General features: G+C 41.3%; 1 protein-coding gene across 6 annotated transcripts in view; it reads right to left on the bottom strand.

The window, feature by feature from the left end:
• lgmn (legumain) overlaps window positions 1-21,531 on the bottom strand; it is a 60,063-nt gene that overhangs the window by 33,492 nt on the left and 5,040 nt on the right. For 3 of the 6 annotated variants that reach the window (XM_078562215.1, XM_078562220.1, XM_078562217.1), the window contains 3 exons: window positions 2,004-2,169; window positions 736-833; window positions 565-646 (listed from right to left, as the gene is read on the bottom strand). In XM_078562215.1, the coding sequence (XP_078418341.1) occupies window positions 565-646; window positions 736-833; window positions 2,004-2,150 (327 nt within the window). In that variant the 5' untranslated portion in view covers window positions 2,151-2,169. Of the gene's footprint in view, window positions 1-564; window positions 647-735; window positions 834-2,003; window positions 2,177-3,032; window positions 3,270-21,531 lie in introns of those variants that run through there. The other 3 variants (XM_078562216.1, XM_078562214.1, XM_078562218.1) reach the window with 3 other exon arrangements.

Here is a 21,531-nt window from a genome sequence, read left to right as displayed (position 1 = left end):
ACATGCTTCAGGGCATAAGTGCCACCACTGAGCCAAGAAAAAGACCCAAATACAGGTTGAACATTATGTGAAATGCTCACAAAGAAGAAGTGGGTAGAAAAGAAAGAATTCAGGGTAGTTGCAGAGATAGAGCATTAGTACTCTGATGTACCACTCTAGTACTCTCAGGAAGGCAGCGTGTAGGATAATGCCTTTCTTCAGTACACATGCTAACAGCTTGTTTAACTCAGTATTAGCAAAGATCTGGGGCCAAGTTACAGAACAGTGAAAGAATATTTCAATCAAATGTACATATTCACAGACAAATGAACCTTGCATTTTGTTTTTTGCAACTTCTAACATTTAATACAGAGAAATTAAGTATTCCTTAAATACAACTGCTAACAGTTTGTTCTTATCACACACTGGAGTCATTGGTGATGCGGGTTTTAAAGCTTAAACACCACCAGTAATTTTACCAAGTGAATGCAAACTAATATTTTGATATGACCATCATATGTTAAGTTTTTAAATAAAATACAATTGTCACAATTATTTTCCAACCTACTCCAATTTGAGGATTACCTCTTGTACATAATCCTTGGGTACTCCTTCATATACATCTTTTCCATGGGGCTGGTTAATAATAATACCCTTCGTTGGATTCCTGCAAACAAGCAAAATAAACATACCAGCTGTTCAGTTACTGCGCATTCACAAACAAAGCTTCTTGCAACTGTTTCATAATGTACTTACTCATCATTCAGGGCCAGGTCATCGTACATCATGACGATAATCCGCTCATCGGGTATACCATGCTGGTGGACAATCTGGTAGGCATGGCATATATCGGCCTATCGGTGGGGCAAAACTCTTATTAGACCAAATATATATATTTATTCTGGTTATAAAGTGCCTTGAATATAAAGAAGATATGAAAATTTAACATGTCCATTTTTGGCATGTAAGAAATAGAATGAGTAAAAATGTACCCAATTAGAGATATAACCCCAAGTAAACAGTGAAGGGTTAAATGCTTCCCTGACATACAGAATTGAGGGTTAACCTCCAACAATCTTACACTTCCTGTGGGAAACCATATCTGAAGGAAGTGAAGGACAGGAGCGGTGTCCCAAGGCAATACAGCTGATTCCATTCACACTTTCTCCCAGTGTGGCTCCCCTCAAAACACACTGAATACAGATTAAGGTGGTCAACTCTCTCAGATTGTCCAGAGTCACCAAGAATTAAAGATTAATTTCCAGCACAGTATTGCTTACAACAAGAACAAAAATAAATCATAGAGGCCTTAATAGTTGGCATCCCACACCAAAACGTAATAATTAAGTAGTTTGGGGGATGTTCTCTAAGCAGCATTAGCTGGAAGCTCTGCCTCTGCTCCCCAACTCAGCTGTGCAGCCTTCTCCTCTAATGACATGCCCCCAGCCTATCTCCATTCTCACTAGCAACCAGATTGCAGAGTGGGCTTGGAGTGGTATAAAGAGGGGAGACTCAACCAATTACACTTCGTGAAGGTGGGATTATCTCAGGGAACAGTGGCTTTAAACTTTTTGTATAGATTCCAGTAAACTATGGCCAGAGGAAATGCACCTCAAACGCGTGTTATATTAAAAACACTTCAAGCACAATAAAGAACACTCGAGTACTTAAGAGTCAGGATGACCAAAAAGAGCAATGAAAAGCTGATTGTCTAAAACACTTACTCCAACTCATGCATTGTAACATCTTGAAAGTTTGATTAACTAGCAGGAGTAGAATGGTGTTCTAGATAAGGTTCTATAACTGAAGAGCAACTTCTGTTTTATTTAGACCCAGTTGCTAAGCAGGCAAGGCTAATTGAATTTGCTGCTAAAAATAATGTTAACCTTGCTTAAAATGCCTAGGCATGGTTGCTCAAAATACATTTCAATATCACAAGAGATGCAACTAGAAAGGAGAAAATAAAATCATGAGCAATCATTTCCAAGCTGTCTTTGCATTACCCACGCGATCTAGTGCAGTACCTGATGCCTGTAGTTGTACCAGCCATTAGATCCAGCAACAAGTACGACCCAGTGTTTGCCTCCATTTTCCAGCTCTTCCAATGGAACAGTGTTGACATTAGCCAGGAAATGGTTTAGCACTAAAAGTCCTAGTGCCAGGTAATGCATTCTGTCGTGGGTCAACTAACTGCCGAGTTAATAAAAAACATAGTATCACTTAATTTAACTCAAAATTATTATTATTGCATCATAAACTTTTTCAAAAGAAAGAAGTTCTTAATTTTGTACTTCAAGGACAACTGGCATACAATCAGCAAGGTTGCTTAAAAACAAACAAACTTTGCAAAAAAGTTTTATTGAACTTGCCCTCGAGGAAGGTGGAATGTCAGGGCCATTTTCTATCACCCTTGTCACATACACAATTTTGCTGAATCGTACTTGTCTCGAAGTAAAACTTTAATAAATTCCCTACCTCAAAAAAACCACACCAACTGTACAGTAAATGTGGTTGATGCAAATATATCAGTGAGTCAAACCTCCTAAAAACTCAGAAAGTTACATGATCTCAAAACATAAGGTGAATTTTTGGTGGGCGAAGCACTTTCTTAAAACTTGGATTAATATTTTTTTTCCATTTACCATAATATGACATTACATTAGGCTACTTCCTGCATGAATTTCCCATTAACTTGTCATATTCTGCAAGCGTCAATGTTTGGGAATAGCATTATATGGGTATACCTCGATGTGTAGAAATATTGAACATTTTGGAGCCAACTTATCGTTAGTAATTCTGAGAGAGATCCATTAGAAACATCAAATCAGCACATCTAGGTGAGCAGAAGTCACTCCTGTAACAACCTAAGGAGGCTGATTGCCTCTGAGCTGAACCGTCCAACTGATAAACACATTCCAAATTCTAAAGCTCCCATCTTAAACAATTAAACTCAATGGTCCAAGACATTCATTACAACTTTGTCACCTTAAGGGGACACAGATCCATCCCCTAACTATACAAAGGTGCAAATTACAAGGCACAACAGTACTTACCTTATAAATTAGCATATCTGATGCACTGCAAGCAACACCAAAGGAGATTTACTATTGTGACATGCACGCAATGGTGAGGTAGATGAGTGCATACCCCATCTATTGATCCATTTCAACTTCAAAACAGGCCATAACGTATCCGAGAAAACTGAGTGATCTTTTGGCAGAAATTTCAAAAAGGAACTAGGAGCTTGTTTCGGTTGCTGGCCTACTTTACATAATTTGCATCAATTTCCACGGTTCATTGATAGCCTAAGATAACTGCTGCAGTAGAGATAAAGAAACTACATCTGGTTCATCATGTGCTACCTCAGTAAAATATGTTTTGCTTCAATAATGCTAACAGCAGACTTTGCAAATGTTATTGTGAAATGAATGATGCAACAAGTGGCTGTTACACAATTGATAACATGGAAACTGAACCATTTCATTAATAAATTTCAAATAATTCATTGGCTCTCCTTATTCTTTGCTGTCCCCTTATTTTGAAACATTTGAAGGTAAACAAATTGGTAGAAAATTTCACTTTGTTCAAAATGGCCATTACAAGGCAGCTACAGAACAACAAGGAAGAGTTGCATTTATATAATGCCTTTCACAGCCCCAGGGCATCCCAAAGCACTTTGCAGCCAATGAAATACTGCACCAGACTATCAGCCCAGGCTAGAGCAGAGGCAAGAGGGCTGCAACTGAGTTACGGCTGACACCAAAACAAAACATGCTGGACAGACTGAGTTGGTTAGCATTTCTGGGGAACACACCCACTCGGAAAACTTCTCAATTTTCCACTGTTTGTGTACGTGGTCATACAGAGGACGATTTAAGAAATAGAAAATACTAGGCCAGAAAGGGTCAAGGTCCGTCTACAAAAGCTAAATATGCAGATGCCTCTAGATCTTACGGAATGTGGTGGTGGTGGTGGTGATGAGACGATTACTCCTGGCCAAAGAAGTGGATGCAGAGGCAAAGGAAGAGCAGCTCAGAATTGTGAGGTGGGATTTTAAGGGAATGAATTTGAGACCTTTGTTGAGGACTGATCTTTGGGGTGAGAGAGGGGAAGGTCTGAACGGATTGTGACACATGACAGCGGATGAGATTGAAAGGAGGGATGGGATTAGAAACAAAAGGTGGGATCAGAGGAAAATGAAGGGAAAGAAGGATCCATGGGGACACTCGTTTCCAAGAGTTGTTAAAGTTTATGATCCTCAACACCTGAAAAAAGGAAGAAAAAAGTTTTTGTTAAAGTGCCAGAAAAGGCAAAGGATAAAATGGCACTGCAGACCAGGACAGCTTTGAAAAAAAGAGCGGGATCGAGAGTGTGCACGTTGCAGCTCAAGGCATTGAACGTGGATCCCAGGATGTGGCAAGATCAGCAGTTTGAAGGAGACTGAATATTTGAGATATCTGTAATCATTAGTGGATCTGAACCATGAAGGGTGGAATTTCAGTCGGAATCCATATGAAATAAATCGGAGCTGGAGACAGGTGCTGAGGAAAGAGATTTGACTGAGGAAGCGAATGTGGTAGATGATACCTGATCAAATACAAGGAGGGAAACAGAAAGCAATGATGATAAACAAGGTATAGAAGAGTGAAGAGAGGATTTCAAGGTGCACATTGCTGATTGAGAAGTGGAGGTGAATCAACACCAACACAAAAGCAAAATGCTGCTTATGCTTGAAAGCATTAAATAAGTTCAGAAAATGCTTAGATAGTCAGGAGGCCAGGCAGCATCTGCAGAGAGAGAAAAACTTGACTTAACATTTCAGGGTGATGGCCTTTCATTAGAACTGGGTCCATCTAGTTCACCTGCTATTATTTGGTAGTCCATGATCAATGGGATTGGAATTACTGACCAATCATAGCAAATCAATCTCCATCAATCAGTTTACAATATCGCCGGACAAGACATGAAGAAAACCTTACTGTTTGGATCTATGGTTCCCAAAGCTGTTTTAAGTCGCAATGATGGTGACATTAAAGATTAATCTTTAATTTCATCGGCTGATCAAATATATAGTGAACTGCTTTAAAAGGGTTTTTTAAAAGCAAGCAAAGAGACTGACTTAAGATGGCTATCACAAGTCACCTGACATCTGGTATTACAAGTTGACCAATTTTTGGAAGGTTCCAATGTAAATTACAATTAAGGCACGACAATGCAACCTCCTGCGGAATTTCACACCTGATGTCAAGAATTACTGCAAAAGATGAACTGAAGCTCTACTGTTTCTCACCATTTGCATTTCTATAAAGCTACCTTTCAAGCAGAGACAGAAAGTCTGCCAGGACAATGGCTATATAGGTGTTCTTCCTATCTCAACAAGATGGAGGATAGAGCATTCAGGAGTTAATGGCTGGGACATTAACCTAGGCCATAAAACAATGGCTATGGTCTGTCCAGACATGAGCTAATGAGCTTATTAATTTTGCTTCCAATCTCCACCCCTCCATCATTTTCACATGGTCCATCTCTGACACTTTCCTCCCCTTCCTTGACCTCTCTGTCTCAATTTCTGGTGATAGACTGTCCACCAATATCCATTACAAGCCTACCGACTCCCACAGCTACCTCGACTACAGCTCCTCACACCCCGCTTCCTGTAAGGACTCCATCCCATTCTCTCAGTTCCTTCACCTCCGTCGCATCTGTTCTGATGATGCTACCTTCAAAAACAGTTCCTCTGACATGTCCTCCTTCTTCCTTAACCGAGGTTTTCCACCCACGGTAGTTGACAGGGCCCTCAACTGTGTCCGGCCCATCGCCCGCGCACCCGCCCTCACGCCTTCTCCTCCCTCCCAGAAACATGATAGGTCCCCCTTGTCATCACTCAGCACCCCACCAGCCTCCGCATTCAAAGGATCATCCTCTGCCATTTCCGCCAACTCCAGCATGATGCCACCACCAAACACATCTTCCCTTCACCCCCCCGGCAGCATTCCGTAGGGATCGTTCCCTCCGTGACACCCTGGTCCACTCCTCCATCACCCCCTACTCCTCAACCCCCACCTACGGCACCTCCCCATGCATACGCAAAATATGCAACACCTGCCCCTTCACTTCCTCTCTCCTCACCGTCCAAGAGCCCAAACACTCCTTTCAAGTGAAGCAGCATTTCACTTGCATTCCCCCAACTTAGTCTACTGCATTCGTTGCTCCCAATGCGGTCTCCTCTACATTGGAGAGACCAAATGCAGACTGGGCGACCGCTTTGCAGAACACCTTTGGTCTGTCCGCAAGAATGACCCAGGCCTCCCTGTCGCTTGCCATTTTAACACTCCACCCTGCTCTCTTGCCCACATGTCTGTCCTTGGCTTGCTGCATTGTTCCAGTGAAGCTCAACGCAAACTGGAGGAACAGCACCTCATCTTCCGACTAGGCACTTTACAGCTTTCCGGACTGAATATTGAGTTCAACAATTTAGATCTTGAACTCCCTCCTCCATCCCCACCCCCTTTCTGTTTCTTCCCCCTCCCTTTTGTTTTTTCCAATAATTTATATAGATTTTTCTTTTCCCACCTATTTCCATTATTTTTAAATCTATACCTTTTATGCTCTTTTAGTCTTATTTCACCCCACCCCCACTAGAGCTAACTGTACCTTGCGTGTCCTGCTATCTATTCTTAAATAACACATTCCTTTTAGATAATATCACCACCTTCAACACCTCTTTGTTCTTTTGTCTGTGACATCTTTTGGTTATCTGCTCCTATCACTGCTTGCTTGTCCCTACAACCACACCACCCCCACCCCCCAACCACTTCTCCCCTCACCACCACCCGCCCCCCCCTCTCCCCACCTTAAACCAGCTTATATTTCACCCCTCTCCTATTTTTACTTAGTTCTGTTGAAGGATCATGAGGACTCGAAATGTCAACTTTGTTCTTCTCCGCCGATGCTGCTGAGTTTTTCCAGGTATTTCTGTTTTTGTTTTCGATTTCCAGCATCCGCAGTTTTTTTGTTTTTTTTGTTTTTATCTTATGAGCTAATCAGTTACCTTCTGAAATCACTATTGGGAGAGGGATCATGTGACCAGCATAACTATTTTTGAAATGTCTTTTAAGACAACACCCAAGCTGCTACGCAGGAGCCTGGAAGAAATCTGCCAATGAAGCAGTAACCCATTTTTCTCTCTGCCCTCTCTCTCTCAAGTTCAGGACCCAATCTCTATTATAGTTTCAAATCCAGTACAGAGATAGAGAATTCTCATTAAAAGGAACATCAGGTGCAAAAATCATCAACTTTTGGAAAAGACAGACTACGTTTAAAAAAGAGACTGCTTCCAGAAATTGCAGTTTACATCGGCTTCAACTCCACTGAAATTTCAAGACCACTGTGGAAAAGTTCTGGCACAGCCACTGATACCAGCAAAGGAGTCAAACAGCGAACTCTCTATTTTTGTCTTTTATAATTGAATTTTAATGCGGGCTGGCAAGTCTCCGGGTCCCGATGGACTACATCCTAGGGTCTTAAAAGAGGTGACTAATGAGGTAGTCAATGCACTGGTGTTAATTTTCCAAAATTCGCTACATTCTGGAAAGGTTCCATCAGATTGGAAAGTAGCAAACATAAACCCTCTATTCAAGAAGGGAGGGAGGCAGAAAACAGGAAACTATAAGCCAGTTAACTTCCCCACAACAGACGTCAAGCTATTAGAATCGATCATTAAAGAGGTTATAGCTGGGTGCTTGGAAGAGCTCAAGGCAATTGGGAAGATTCAGCATGGTTTTGTGAAAGGAAAATCATGTTTAACCAATTTATTAGAGTTTTTTGAAGGAGTAACATGCGCAGCAGATAAAGGGGAGCCCATAGACGTACTGTACTGGGATTTCCAGAAGGCATTTGAGAATATGCCACATGAAAGGTTATTACAGAAAATAAAGATGCATGGTATAGGTGGGTAATATATTAGCATGGATAGAAATTTGGATGGCTGGCAGAAAACAGAGTATGCAAAAATGGGCCTTTTTCTGATTGGCAGGATGTGACGAGTGGAGTCCCGCAGGGGTCTAAACTGGGGCCTCAACTATTTACAATTTACATCAATGACTTAGATGAGGGGAGTGAAGACATGGTAGCTAAATTTGCAGATGACACAAAGATAGGTAGGAAAATATGTTGTGAAAAGGACATGAGGAGGCTGCAGATGGATATAGATAGGTTGAGTGAGTGGGCAAAGATCTGGCAAATGGAGTTTAATGAGGGAAAATGTGAAGTTGTTCACTTTGACAGGAAGAACAAAAAAGCAGAGTATTACTTAAATGGAGAACGGCTGCATAATTCTGAGGTGCAGAGGGATCGAGGTGTTCTAGTACGAGTCACAAAAAGTTAGCATGCAGGTACAGCAAGTAATTAAGAAGGCTAATGGAATACTATCCTTTATTATGAGAGGGATTGAACATAAAAGTAAGGATGTTGTGCTTGAGTTATACAGGGCACCTCGAATACTATGTGTAGTTTGAGTCTCCTTATTTAAGGAAGGATGTAACTGCATTGGGGGCAGTTCAAAAGAGATTTACTACATTGATACCTGGAATGAGCGGGTTGTCTTATGAGGAAACGTTGGACAGACTAGGCTTGTTTCCACTGGAGTTTAGAAGAGTGAGGGGTGATTTGATTGGAGTACAGCGAATGTCCTTGATAAGGTGGACGTCGAAAGGATGTTTCTTCTTGTGGGTGAGTCCAGAACTAGGGGGGCACTGTTTTAAAATTAGGGGTCACCCTCTTAGGACATTGACAAGGAGAAATCTTTTCTCTGAGGGTTGTGAGACTTCGGAACTCTCTGCCTCAGAAGATGGTGGAGGCGGGGTCATTGAATATTTTTAAGGCAGAGGTAGATAAATTCTTGTTAGGCAAGGGAATTAAAGGTTATCGGGGTTAGATAGGAATGTGGAAATCAAAACACAGGAAGATCAGCCATGATCTTATTGAATGGTGGAGCAGGCTCGAGGTGCCTTCTTATGTTCTTAATTTGGCTAAAAAAACACCCCCATGGTATAACTTCGAGTGTGTGTATCTGTCTGTCTATCTGTCTGTCTGTCTGTGTCTGTCTGTGTGTGTGTATATGTGTATGTGTATGTGTGTGTGTGTGTGAGAGAAAGAGAGAGAGAGCGAGCGCGGGGTGGCGGGGGTTGTGGAGTCAGGACATGGGTTTACCTTTTTAAATATTTTTATACGTCTTTACCTGGGTGGGTTTTTAGCTCAATGAAAAACCAAGCCCTCTGCGTTTTAAACTCAACAACACCTGTCAGACTGATTTCTTTGCAATCAGCACGCAAGTGGTTAAGCACAGACATTCTCAAAATAATAACACCATTACAGACAAACATTGAATGGTAGAATGAGTCATTTCACCCCATCACACTTGGTCATAACATTTCCAAGGATGTTTCACTTACCAAGCCATGTCTCAAATTGCTCGTATACCATATCCCACAGTTGCATCTGAACAAACACTAACTGTTTCCACCATCTCTCTCGGGATTCTCTTCCACAGGTTGACCACATTGAGCTATTGTTTCTGCCAATTAGTTTTGAATCTGCCTCCTCCCACACATAGCTAGAAAGTAGAACCAGACTAAATGACCCATGGAGAACTAGCTCATTGATGGTCTATGTAATTTAACCTCTTTATAACATTAATCAGAAATACCACACCTCAAACTTTTCTTTGCCTTTGAAAATGTGCCACTTCTTAAAAAATTCATTCATATTCACATAATCACTACTCATAATCCAATCCCTCCAGCTCCTCAATATTCTGATTGTTCTTGTCTGCATCCTTTCAGCCTGCAATATCCTTTTTGTACTATGGCAATCACAACATTACACAGTATTATAAGGCAATTGCACTAATGATTGGTGAAGTAGCAGGATTACCTCCATTGTTGATGAGGAAAGCCTAGCAATGAGACCATGGCCAACCATTACAGAGAGATGTTGCAGGTACACTTCTTGTCATGAACATCACCATCTGCAGTGCAGACTCTGCCAATTCCATCCCTTCATACCAGGCAATTGTTGAATGGAGTGAGGTCAATGCAGTATCCTCATTATTAGGAACACGGTGAGATTTTACAATCCCTGAGGATCCCGCTCAGCACTTGCTAGGCCTGTGCTCTGGAGAAAAAAAGGCCTTGGCTTCAGTGAGCAGACTAGCACAACTCTGATACATCCTCAATCACAATAAGCAGGTGGATGAAACACATGGGACATCTGTCGATCAGAACAAGTGGTATTTGACCTCAATCTTGCAGAGGGGAAATTCAGAGCCTGCTTTAGGTGACCCACTCAACATAAACAACCCCAAACACTGCAACCTATCCACTGGCCATGGAGCAATATCAACCCCAACCAAAATGGCCATCAGTATACATGTGCCCTTTGCACTGTCCCCAAGCCTTGTCAGTCCCCAGGTCCCAGCAAACAAAATTCTCTTAGTTCTGACTGTTATTGTTTATGCTGAAAGAAGCCTGGGTGGATCAATACTTTTCTTCTGCAAGTACATACAAGATGTGTAATTCTTTTAGATGAACAAATTACCTCAAAATTTACATGTAACCTTAATCATTCAAGGTTTCTTAAAACGTATGTACGAATTGTTATAGACAGGGGAGAGGTGATAGAGATGTTTCCCTCCTTTCCACCTCTCGACTGAGGAGAGTGGTTTAGAAAAGAAAAAAAGTGTTTTAACCCCAAGTGCTGTAACTGTTAGGAACAGAAAAATGACAGGTTTTCTCATAAGTTTAGAAAGATAAATTCCACATCCGAATATATCCACAAAAATGTCCACTCACACACTCATACATACAAACTCAAGAAAAGATTGTGATTACAAAAGGCATCATGCACTGAGGTCTTAGGAGTTTGAGAGTTCTCCGCCACGTTCGCTTTTCCCCGGGATGAAGTCTCGAAACGATGCAGGCCTGCAATCCATTTTTGATCCACTGAAGAGGAGAGTCTGGAAGTTGTCGGAAGGCAGGTTCGTTGTTGGCTTTGTTTGCAGCATATTTCTCTTGTCCCACTCCGGCTAAGGTGCAATGTTGAAACTCTGTAGCGAAATCCTGGTCCGGTTCCTCAGGTAGAGAGGTCAAGGACAATCCGAATCTCTGCCTACTGATGTTTCTTAAGCAAGGTCTTGCTCCTTCACTGGTCTGGATGTTTTCTCTTTTTCTACTCCAGAAATGGGCCTTATTAATTCTCCTTATGACAGAAACCAGGTTCCTGATGTGACCAGAGCATCTCTTTTCCACTGCTCTCAAATAGGCCAGAATTTTGAGGTCGGCAAGCGGGCGCGGTCAGCAGGCCCGGGAGCGGCCAAGAAATGGCCCGCTGTCCACCATCAGCCCCCGACTGTGATTTCAGGTTGGCTAGCCAATTAACGGCCAGACAGCGTGAAAGGCACGCTGAAACGCTCAGTGCTGCCGGGTTGGGGGTGGGAGGAGGGCAAGCGCTGAAGTCAGCGCAGGGGAGCGCTCATAGAAAGCTCCCTGAAGGCAGAGAACTACCTCAGGGAGCTGAAGAATTTAAATCCAATAAAAACAGATTTTAAAATCTGGAAAAATGCCCATGTATCAGAAAGAGTCACTTGAACCTATACAACATGAAAATTCTGTGCGAACACTTTTTTAAATTTAATGACGGAAACCTCATCCCGGCTTGGGTGAAGTTTCCTGAAAAATGCAAAGGCCACCTGGCTGATTCGCCCGTCCGCCAGCTGTAACACTGAATGGGCAGCGAAACTTCCCAGTTAATTACCAGCAATTATTGTTGCTGTACTAGCAATCCAGAGACCTAGGGTAATGCTCTGGGGTCCTGGGTTAGAATCCTGCCATGGCAGATGATGGAACTTGAATTCAATAAAAATCTGGAACTAAAAGTCTAACGATAATCATGAAACCATTGCCGATTGTTGTAAAGACTCATTTGGTTCACTAATGTCCTTTAGGGAAAGAAATCTGCCGTCCTTACCTGGTCTGGCCTACATGTGATTCCAGATCCACAGCAATGTGGTTGACTCTTAAATGCCCTTTGATTAAGGGCAATTAGGGATGGGCAATAAATGCTTGCCTAGCCAGCGATGCCCACATCCCATGAATGAATTTAAAAAAGAATTGCGCCATTAATGGGCTTAATAGCCCTCTTAATTGTCAGTGGTCACACTTCCGAGTTTAGCGCGCGCACGCTGACCGAAACATCGTACAAGTGCGCGATGAGGTCTGGGCACTCACCCAACGTATGTTATTTTATGTTCAAGTATGTTGGGCCCAGGCCCAAACACTGAGCAAAAAATTCTGCCCATGGTTTCTGATGACTAGGCCACTGTTAAACAATGGGGCCCAAGTATCACCCATTCACACGCTATTGTGATAAATTAAGAGTTTGTTCACACCCATTTTCTGGATTTCAACTCTGGTCTTCAAATCTGTGAAACCAATTTCTTTTATTACTTGAGAAGGGCAGCCGTAAACCACAGGAAGGGTCTTATGCATTTTAGTGACTTTGTCAAGACTTGTCCAGAAATAACTCCAGGGGTTTTGTGGTTCCATGTGTATTGGCAGGAAAGATAAAGTCACCTGACCTCAACTCCATTTCGTTTCAAAGTGCCCATTCCGAGTTTATACTTCATGAGTCCATATTGCGTGTGTGTGACAGAATGTACACCTTCATGAAGTTACTTATTCATATAACATGAGATGTACTTGAGAAACTAATGAGAGGAATACATGCAAATCCACAGAGAAGTGTTGCAACTAAGACACATTTAAAATGTTTCTCTCTAAATGAGTACCACAAACGATCAACTAATAGAAACAGGTCTAATAAATTCCTGACAGTTGGTGAAGGATAGCACTGGAGCCAATCTTTACACACTTTTATATGCATTTATTTACCTCTGAACACAACAACCACAGTTTCAATCTGGGTTGATTTATGGAGGCTCAAGTGAATCCCCAGTAAATATCCACTACCTGTACACAATTAACAGACTCCCTTCTCTCTCTAAATAAAAATTAGAATTTGCATGTATAACTAAAATTTCAAAATAGAATAATTAAAACCTCGATATTCTGTACAAAGCATAATATTATGAGGTGCTCCACCAAAACACCTAACAATTTTTCTATCCAAGCATTTTTATTAGTTAAATAAATCAGACAGTTGATGACTTGCATCCAACCATTTAATTTTAAAGATTTCCTTTCTCTCCAGCTTTTGTTTCAAGCCAAAGTCAATCCATAACCTTTTCTCACTCACATTTCTCATAGAATGTACATTATCCCAAAATGAATGATTATTCACATACATCCAATAGGTGAACTCTCTTCAATGTGCCCACTGTACAGAATCTCACTTAAAATATTTAACAAATAGAATCCCATATCCATTGCCTCCACTAAGTTAGTGTTTCAGCAGTTCAAGTACTGTTAAATCCCTTTTTATTTCCTTAGCTTCCAAAGCTAAAAGAATAACATTTCCCATTTTCAGACATAAAATTATGAAACCAGCTGCACCAAAATACTCATCACAAAGATTGGCATGTGAAACATCATTAAAAATGATGAGGTTATTTCTTTGAGTCACCTAAGTGTATAAACCTAACTATGTATTTCTTCACATTTAATTTTTTAAAGATTTTTTTTGTCCTCAAAAATACTTGACTTTAGGCGTTTCATCATAATACTTAACTCCAACACATCAAAATTAGCATCCTGCCCAGCCTGAGTGCCCAGTTAGGCTTCACAGTTGCTCTGTCTCTTCTTTAGATATAACCTCACCCTTTTGTGATGACCTAGCATTATTAACCGGGTTGGGAGTAATACTCTCTGAAAACAGGATTGTTGATTTAAAGTTATTCCAGACCTACCCTGCTTCATATCTAAACTAATATTATTAAACAACTACACTCTCTACGGGTCTGGAAGCCTGATGGGACAAGGCATGAGCATGGAGTAAATTTTGCCTTCAGAAAGAAATTGGTTGAGACAATTGATGCACTCAAGAGTCACTCAAAAAAACTCAGTTTTGTACGCATTCCAACAAATCTAACAGATTTTGGCACCTTCATCAATATTTATGCTCCAAAGATGTCTACAAATTGGAAAAAACGGAGGCATTCCATGATGAGCTTGACCAATTATTGACAACTGTACCAGAAAGTGACAAAATCTCTCTTTTAGGAGGGTTCAATGCATATGTTGGAAAAGACCTTGGTGCCCAAGTGCAGATGGCCATGAATCATTGTTTTGGAGCTATGAATTCAGATGGACAGCTGTTGTTAGAGATCAACAGAAATCACAACTTAGTCATCACCAACATGCTGTTTCCTAGAAAAGACAGATGGTAAGTGAAATGACAGCACTCCTGATCCATCCACTGGCATCAACTTGATTATCTGACATTGAGTTGTGAAGAATGTCCAAATCTCCAATTCTATGCATATCGCTGATTGTGGAATTCATCATGCTCTTGTCCATGCAAATGTTCCATTTCATTCAAAAAGAAACGAAAGCACAAACAGGAACTCATCCATGAATAAATGTGCAACTCCTCTAGGACAGAAAACCCTAGCTCTCTGCTTTCGGCAGTTCACCACAAAAATTATACTTTAGTCACACCTGAAGCACCTATTAACTGTTCATTGGACAGTCATCATCATCATCATCCATCTCAAATACGTCATTTCTGATTTTACGTCTTCCAGAAAGTAACAACGGCCAGGCCATATCTTGTTTCCTGTTTGGAAGGGATGTAACCCATGTCTACGTATCCATTTCATTCTTCCACTGATCATATATTCTCAGAGTCTGGACTATCAGAGGGTAATCATACCCTGACAATTTACACCTTCTTTCTGCCATTTCCTACAATGGTCAGTAGGATTTTTAAAAATTCCAAATGGAAAGCCATGGTTTCCAGCCTTCACCACTTGAGCTACCATGTTATATTCCAGAAAGCTAGTTGGTGAAGGATAGAACTGGAGCCAATCTACACACACCTTTATAAGCATTTATTTACAGAGTTACACATTGCAAGCATGCACCTACTGAACCAATAACCAATGTTTCAGTCTGTGTCTATTTATTGGGGCATGAGTGATCCCCAGTTAACATCCATCAACTGTATATAATTAAACTGCAACAACTTATATTTATATAGTGCCTTAGGACACCTCATAGGAGCATTATAAAAAAAATCAAGTCACATAAGGAGATATTGGATCAGATAACCAAAACCTTGTCAAAGAGGTAGGTATTAAAGGGAAACAAGTGTGGTAGAGAGACAGGGAAGATATTCTAGAGCTTGGAGGTTAGGTAACAGAAGGCACAGCCACCAATGGTACAGTGATTAAAATTGGGTATGCACAAGAGGGCAGAATTAGAGGAGTGCAGCTATTTTGGAGGATTGTGGGCCTGGAGGAGAATACAGAGACAGAGAGGGGTGAGGCCATGGAGGGATCTGAAAACAAAAATGGAGAGCTTTAAAATCAAAACTGTGCTTGACCAGGGACCACTGAACACAGGGATGATAGGATGAACAGGACTTGGTGAAAGTTAAGACACCGGCAGCAGATTTTTGGATAACATCAAATTCACAGAGGGTAGAATGATGGAGCTAGCCAGGAGTGTGTTGGAACAGTCAAGTCTAGTGGTAACAAAAGCAAGCATGAATGAGGGTTTCAACACAATTAATATACAATTAACAAGGTCCATTCAGCTTCTTGAGCTTGTTTGACCATTCATATTAGATCATGTCTAATCTGTACCTCAACTCCGTTTGTTCCATACTCATTTGATAAATCTAGATTTGGTAAGAGGATCAATCTCGGTCATGACAATTTCGGCATTTGTGGCATTTTGAAGGAGCAAATAGTACTGTCATTTGTGTGTAACTATGCTTTCTGATTTCACTTCCTAATTGATCAATGGTTGAAAAATTAAGGATTCCTTTCTCAGTACAAGTCAAGTACAAGTGCACAGTTCACAGTTTATTATGTTAAGGCCAATTAAAATTAATATAAATAAAACAAAGTGAACGTAAGTGAAGTAAAGTTAAGACATGGCAGGGCAGCTCAGTTGCGTGCAGTGTGCATCCTATAGTATGTGGGAAGTCGTGGATGCTACCAGTGACCTAGATGACCACATGTGCAGGAAGTGTCACCAACTTCAGAAACTCGATTTCTGGCGACCAGCACATGAAGTCACTGTGGTGCATCCACGAGACAGAGCTATTTGGATAGCACATTCAGAGAGGTGGTCACGCCGCAGGCTAGGAGCATGGAGGCAGAAAGGGAATAGCTGACCAACAGGCAGAACATGAGAACCAGGAAGGTAGTGCAAGAGTCCCCTGAGGTTCAGCTCGCTAATTGGTTTTCCGTTTTGGATACTGGTGAGGGCAGTGGTTCATCAGAGGAGTGCAGTCAGAACCAAGTTCATGGCACCACAGGCATCTCAGCTATACAGGAGGGAGGAAGAAGAGGGGAAGAGCAGTACTGATAGGGGATTCATTAGTTAGAGGAAAAGACGGGCATTTCTGTGGTCGTAGATGTGACTACAGGATGGTATGTTACCTCCCTGGTGCCATGGTCAAGGGTGTCACAGAGCAGCTGCAGGACATTATTCCGTGGAAAGGTGAACAGTCAGAGGTTGTGGTCCATGTCAGTATCAATGATTTAGGAAGGAAGGGGGATGAGGCCCTGAAAGCAGATTTCAGGGAGCCAGGAAGGCGATTGAAAGGCAGGACCTCAAACAGTAATCTCAGTTTTACTCCAGTCCCACATACTAATGAGCATAGAAATAGAAAAATTGAGCAATTGAACACATGGCTGGAGGACTGGTATAGGAGGGAAGGCATCAGATTTCTGAGGCAGGTGGGACCTGTACAAGGTGGATGAGCTGCATCTTAGCAGGACCAGGACTAAGATCCTCACAGGCAGATTCGCTAGTGCTGTTGGGGAGGGGTTAAATTAGATTGGCAGGGGAATGGGAACCTGAGAGGGAGCTCAGATTCAAGGGAAGCAAAACTGGTAAAAATAGAAAAAGTATAAATAGAAAGCAAAAATAGACAAAGCATAGGGAAGTACCAAATAGGGTCAGAGTAGAGAATAATGTTAAAAAAGCAGAATTAAAGGCAGTCTATCTGAATGCGCGTAGCATTCACAAAAATGTTGATGATTTGAAAGCACAAATGGAGGTAAACGGGTATGATATAATTACCATTACGGAGACGTGGCTACAGGGTGATCAAGAATGGGAACTGAATATCCAAGGATATTCGGCATTTTGGAGGGATAGGCAAAAAGGAAAAGGTGGTGGGGTAAAACTCTTAATAAGGGACGAGATCAGTACATTGGTAAGAGAGGATCTTAGATCAAAGGATCAAGGCATAGGGCTGAATTTTATGTTCCGTGGGCGGGTGCGCGCCCAACCTGATAGGGCATAAAATTACGCGAGAAGAAGTCGGGCGAGCGTGCCGATGTCATTGCACACTCGCTTGCTATTTCACTCAGCGGGCGCGCGCAAAACTCGGAAATGCGCCCGCCAACAATTAAGAAGGCTATTAAGCCCATTAACGACACAATTGTCTCTGATTTTTCGAGGACCTGCCAACCTTATGGTTGGCAGACAGGCAAATCAGACAGGCAAATTGGCCAGGTGGCCTTTGCATTTTTCATCAAACCTCATCCAAGGGCGGGATGAAATTTCCGTTATGAAATAAAATTAAAATAAATATCTGTGGGCAGCACTTTTATCAGTTATATCTTTAAGTGAATGATTGTGATGCATGGACATTTTTTTGCAGCTTTTTAAACCTTTAGTTTAGCATTTTCAGGTCTGCAGCTTCCTGAGGCAGCTGTCTGCCTTCAGAGGTCTCTCTCTCAGGGCTCACCCACGCCCGTGGTGACATCATCGCCTGCCCTCTTCCCACCTCCACCCCAACAGCACTAAGTTTTTCAGCTCATATTTCATGCTGGCTGGCTGTTAATTGGCCAGCCAGCGTGAGATCACGGTCGGGTGCCAATCGCGGTTGGAGGCCTATTTCCCAACCGCTCCCGGGCCCGCCGATGGTAAAATTCAGGCTATAGAATCAGTTTGGGTGGAGCTAAGAAACAGCAAGGAGCAGCAAACATTGGTGGGCGTTGTTTATAGGTCACCAAACTGTAGTGCTAATGTTGGGCACTGTATAAATCAGGAGATTAGAGATGCACGTAATGTGGGTAGTACAGTAATAATGGTCAACTTCAATTTACATACAGACTTGGTTAACCAAATCAGCACTAATGCTGTGGAGGAAGAATTCCTGGTGTGCATATGAGATGGGTTTCTGGAGCAGTACATTGAGGAGCCAACAAGGGTTCAGGCTATTTTGTATTTGGTTTGTGTTTAGTTTAGAAAAGGCTAATCAATAACCTTGCTGCAAAGGAGCCTTTTGGAAATAATATGACAGAATTTTGCATTCAGTAAGCCTGAGAATTGGGAGCAATTTAAAAACCAACAAAGGAGGACCAAGCAACTGATTAAGAAAGGGAAAAGAAAATATGAATGCAAACTAGCAAGAAACATAAATGCTTCTTTAGGTATGTGAAAAGGAAAAGATTAGCTAGGACAAATGGCCAATTATAGGTGGGGGCAGGAGAATTTATAGTGGAGAACAGGGAAATGGCAGAGAAACTAAACTGTTATTTTGTGTCTGTATTTACGGAAGAAGATACAGAAAATCTCCCAGAAATAATAGGTGACAGGGACTTATGAAATGGAGGAACTAGAAGAAATTAGTATTAGTAAAGAGATAGTACTTGAAATTTTAACTGGATTGAAGGCTGATAAATTCCCTGGACCAGACAAGCTTCATCGCAGGGTATTGAAGGAGGTGGCTAGAGAGATAGTGGATGCATGTTATGACACAGCAGTTGGTAAAGGCTGAGTTGTTTAAATTCCAGAGGGAAACTTGAACAACTGTCATAACCTATATTTTCAATTGGTATGTTTGAGATGCAACTCTGAATTCAGGAATAAAACCACCAAGCCTCAAGATGTTTTTTATATAAAACTAAATTAAACATTTATTAATTTAACAACTAATTAAACACGTACACATGTCTACAAATTACTACCATAATAACTATAAACAAATCCTCAAATTAATCACTCCCCGGTAAATTTTCACCAAGGCAACAGTAACCCATAGACTTTAAACAGACACCAGGCAAAGCACATTTGACCTTACGAATTCAAAGTGATGTTCCTTTCAATTTGAAGACAGAGTTGCTTACAGGCTGATTAGATCTTAAATGCCTCTGACCTGCACACACAAAACTCCTTTCTGTATATACCTAGCTTCCCCTTTGAATGTAAAGTTTCCATTGTATTGCTAGGTCTTTTAATTTTACCTCGCCTAACAATGATCCTTTCATTCCACCAATTTTATTAGTAATATAAACACATTGCTTGGCGTCCCCCAGCTGGGTGCAAGATTTTACCCATTCTTTTGAATGGTTTATTTAAAAATGCAAATTGCACTTTACCTTTTAACTAACTTACATTTATCCAATTAACATCAAAGCACCCAGACTAGCTGGCTTTAACCTAATTAAGCCACGCACAGACACAGACCCTACTACAATTCCAATTTAAAAATAATTTCCAATAACATTATAGACATTAATATCTCTTTATGACAATGCATTGGTGGTTATCTTTCAAAATTCTATAGATTCTGGAAAGGTTCCTGCAGACTGGCAAGTAGCAAATCTAACTCCACTTTTAAAGAAGGGAGGAAGATGGAGAATGGAATACTACAAACCAGTTTGCCATCAGTAGCAGGGAAAATGTTAGAATCTATTGTAAAGGATGTAATAACTAGACATTTAGAAAAGAATGGTAAAATTGGGCAGTGTCAACATGGATTTACGAAAGGGAAATCACGTTTGACAAATTTGTTGGCATCTTTTGAGGGTATCACTAGTAGCATTGATAAAGGAGAATCAGTGGATGAGATGTCTTTGGATTTTCCAGAAGGCTTTTGATTAAGGTCCTACATAGGAGGTCAGTAAATAAAATTAGAGTGCATGGGATTGGGAGAAATATACTAGTATGGATTGAGAATTAATTAACAGACAGAAAGCAGAGAGTAGGAATAAACGGATAATTCTCAGGATGACAGGCTTACAAGTGGGCTACTGCATGGATCAGTGCTAGGTCCACAGCTATTCACAACCTATATAAATGATTTGAATGCGGTGACCAATTGTAATATTTCCAAATACGCTGATGACACCAAACAGGGTGGAAACCTAAGTTATGAGGAGGGTGCAAGGAGGTTTCAAGAGGACTTGCGCAGGTTAAGTGAATGGCTAGAACACGGCAGATGTAATACAATGTGAATAAGTGTGAAGTTATTCACTTCAGTAGAAAAAACAGAAAGGCAGAGTATTTCTTAAATTGTGAGAGGTTGGGAAGCGCGGGTGTCCAAAGGGACCTGGGTGTCCTTGTTCATGAGTCACTAAAAGTTATCAAGCAAGTACAGCAAGTAATTAGGAAGGCAAATGATATGTTGGCCTTCATCACACAGGGATTTGAGTAGAGGAGTAAAGATGTCTTCCTGTAGTTTTTATAGAGCCTTGATGAGACATCACCTGGAGTATTGAGCACAGTTTTGGTTCTCTTATCTAAGGAAGGATATACTTTACATAGAGGGAGCGCAACAGAGGCTCACCATATTAATCCCTTGGATGGCGGGATTGTCTTATGAGGAGAGATCGGGGAGACTGGGCCTGTATCCTTATGGTTTTTAAGAACGAGGAGTGACCTCATTGAAACTTACAAAATTCTTACAGGGTGTAATAGGGCAGATGTAGATGAGATGTTACCCTTGGTTGGTGAGTCTAAAACCAGGGACATAACCTCAGGATAAGGGGTAGGCCATTTAAAACAGAAATGAGGAGGAATGTCTTCACTTACAGGGTGGTGAATCCTTGGAATTCTCTATCCCAGAGGGCTGTGGAAGCTCAGTCATTGAGCATGTTCAAAGCAGAAATTGATAGATTTCTGAAGACCAGTGACATCAAGTGATATGGAGATAACGCAGGAAAGTAGTGCTGAGATAGATGATCAGCCATGATCTAACTGAATAGCAGAACAAGTTCGATGGGCTGAATGGCCTGCTCCTATTCCTATGTTCCTACAACAGTTTGCATTTATATAGCACCTATAAATGATGGAGTGATTAAAATCTGAGATGCTCAAGGCCAGAATTGGATGAGCCCAGAGATCGCAAAGGGTTGTAGGGCTGGAGGAGGTTATACAGATAGGAAGGAACATAGCCATGGAGGATTTGAAAACAGGGGAGGGAATTTTAAAAGCAAATGCATTTTCAGGGTGGGAGCCACTGTGGGCTAATGAAGAAAGAGATTATTGATCAGGACTTGTTCCAAGTTAGGATTTGGGCACAATTATGCATGAGCTCAAGTTTATGAAGGATGATAGATCAGAGGCTTTG

This window comes from Cetorhinus maximus, chromosome 18, assembly GCF_964194155.1.
Source record: "Cetorhinus maximus chromosome 18, sCetMax3.hap1.1, whole genome shotgun sequence".
Taxonomy (NCBI): Eukaryota; Metazoa; Chordata; class Chondrichthyes; order Lamniformes; family Cetorhinidae; genus Cetorhinus; species Cetorhinus maximus.
This window is presented reverse-complemented; position numbering and strand designations above follow the sequence as displayed.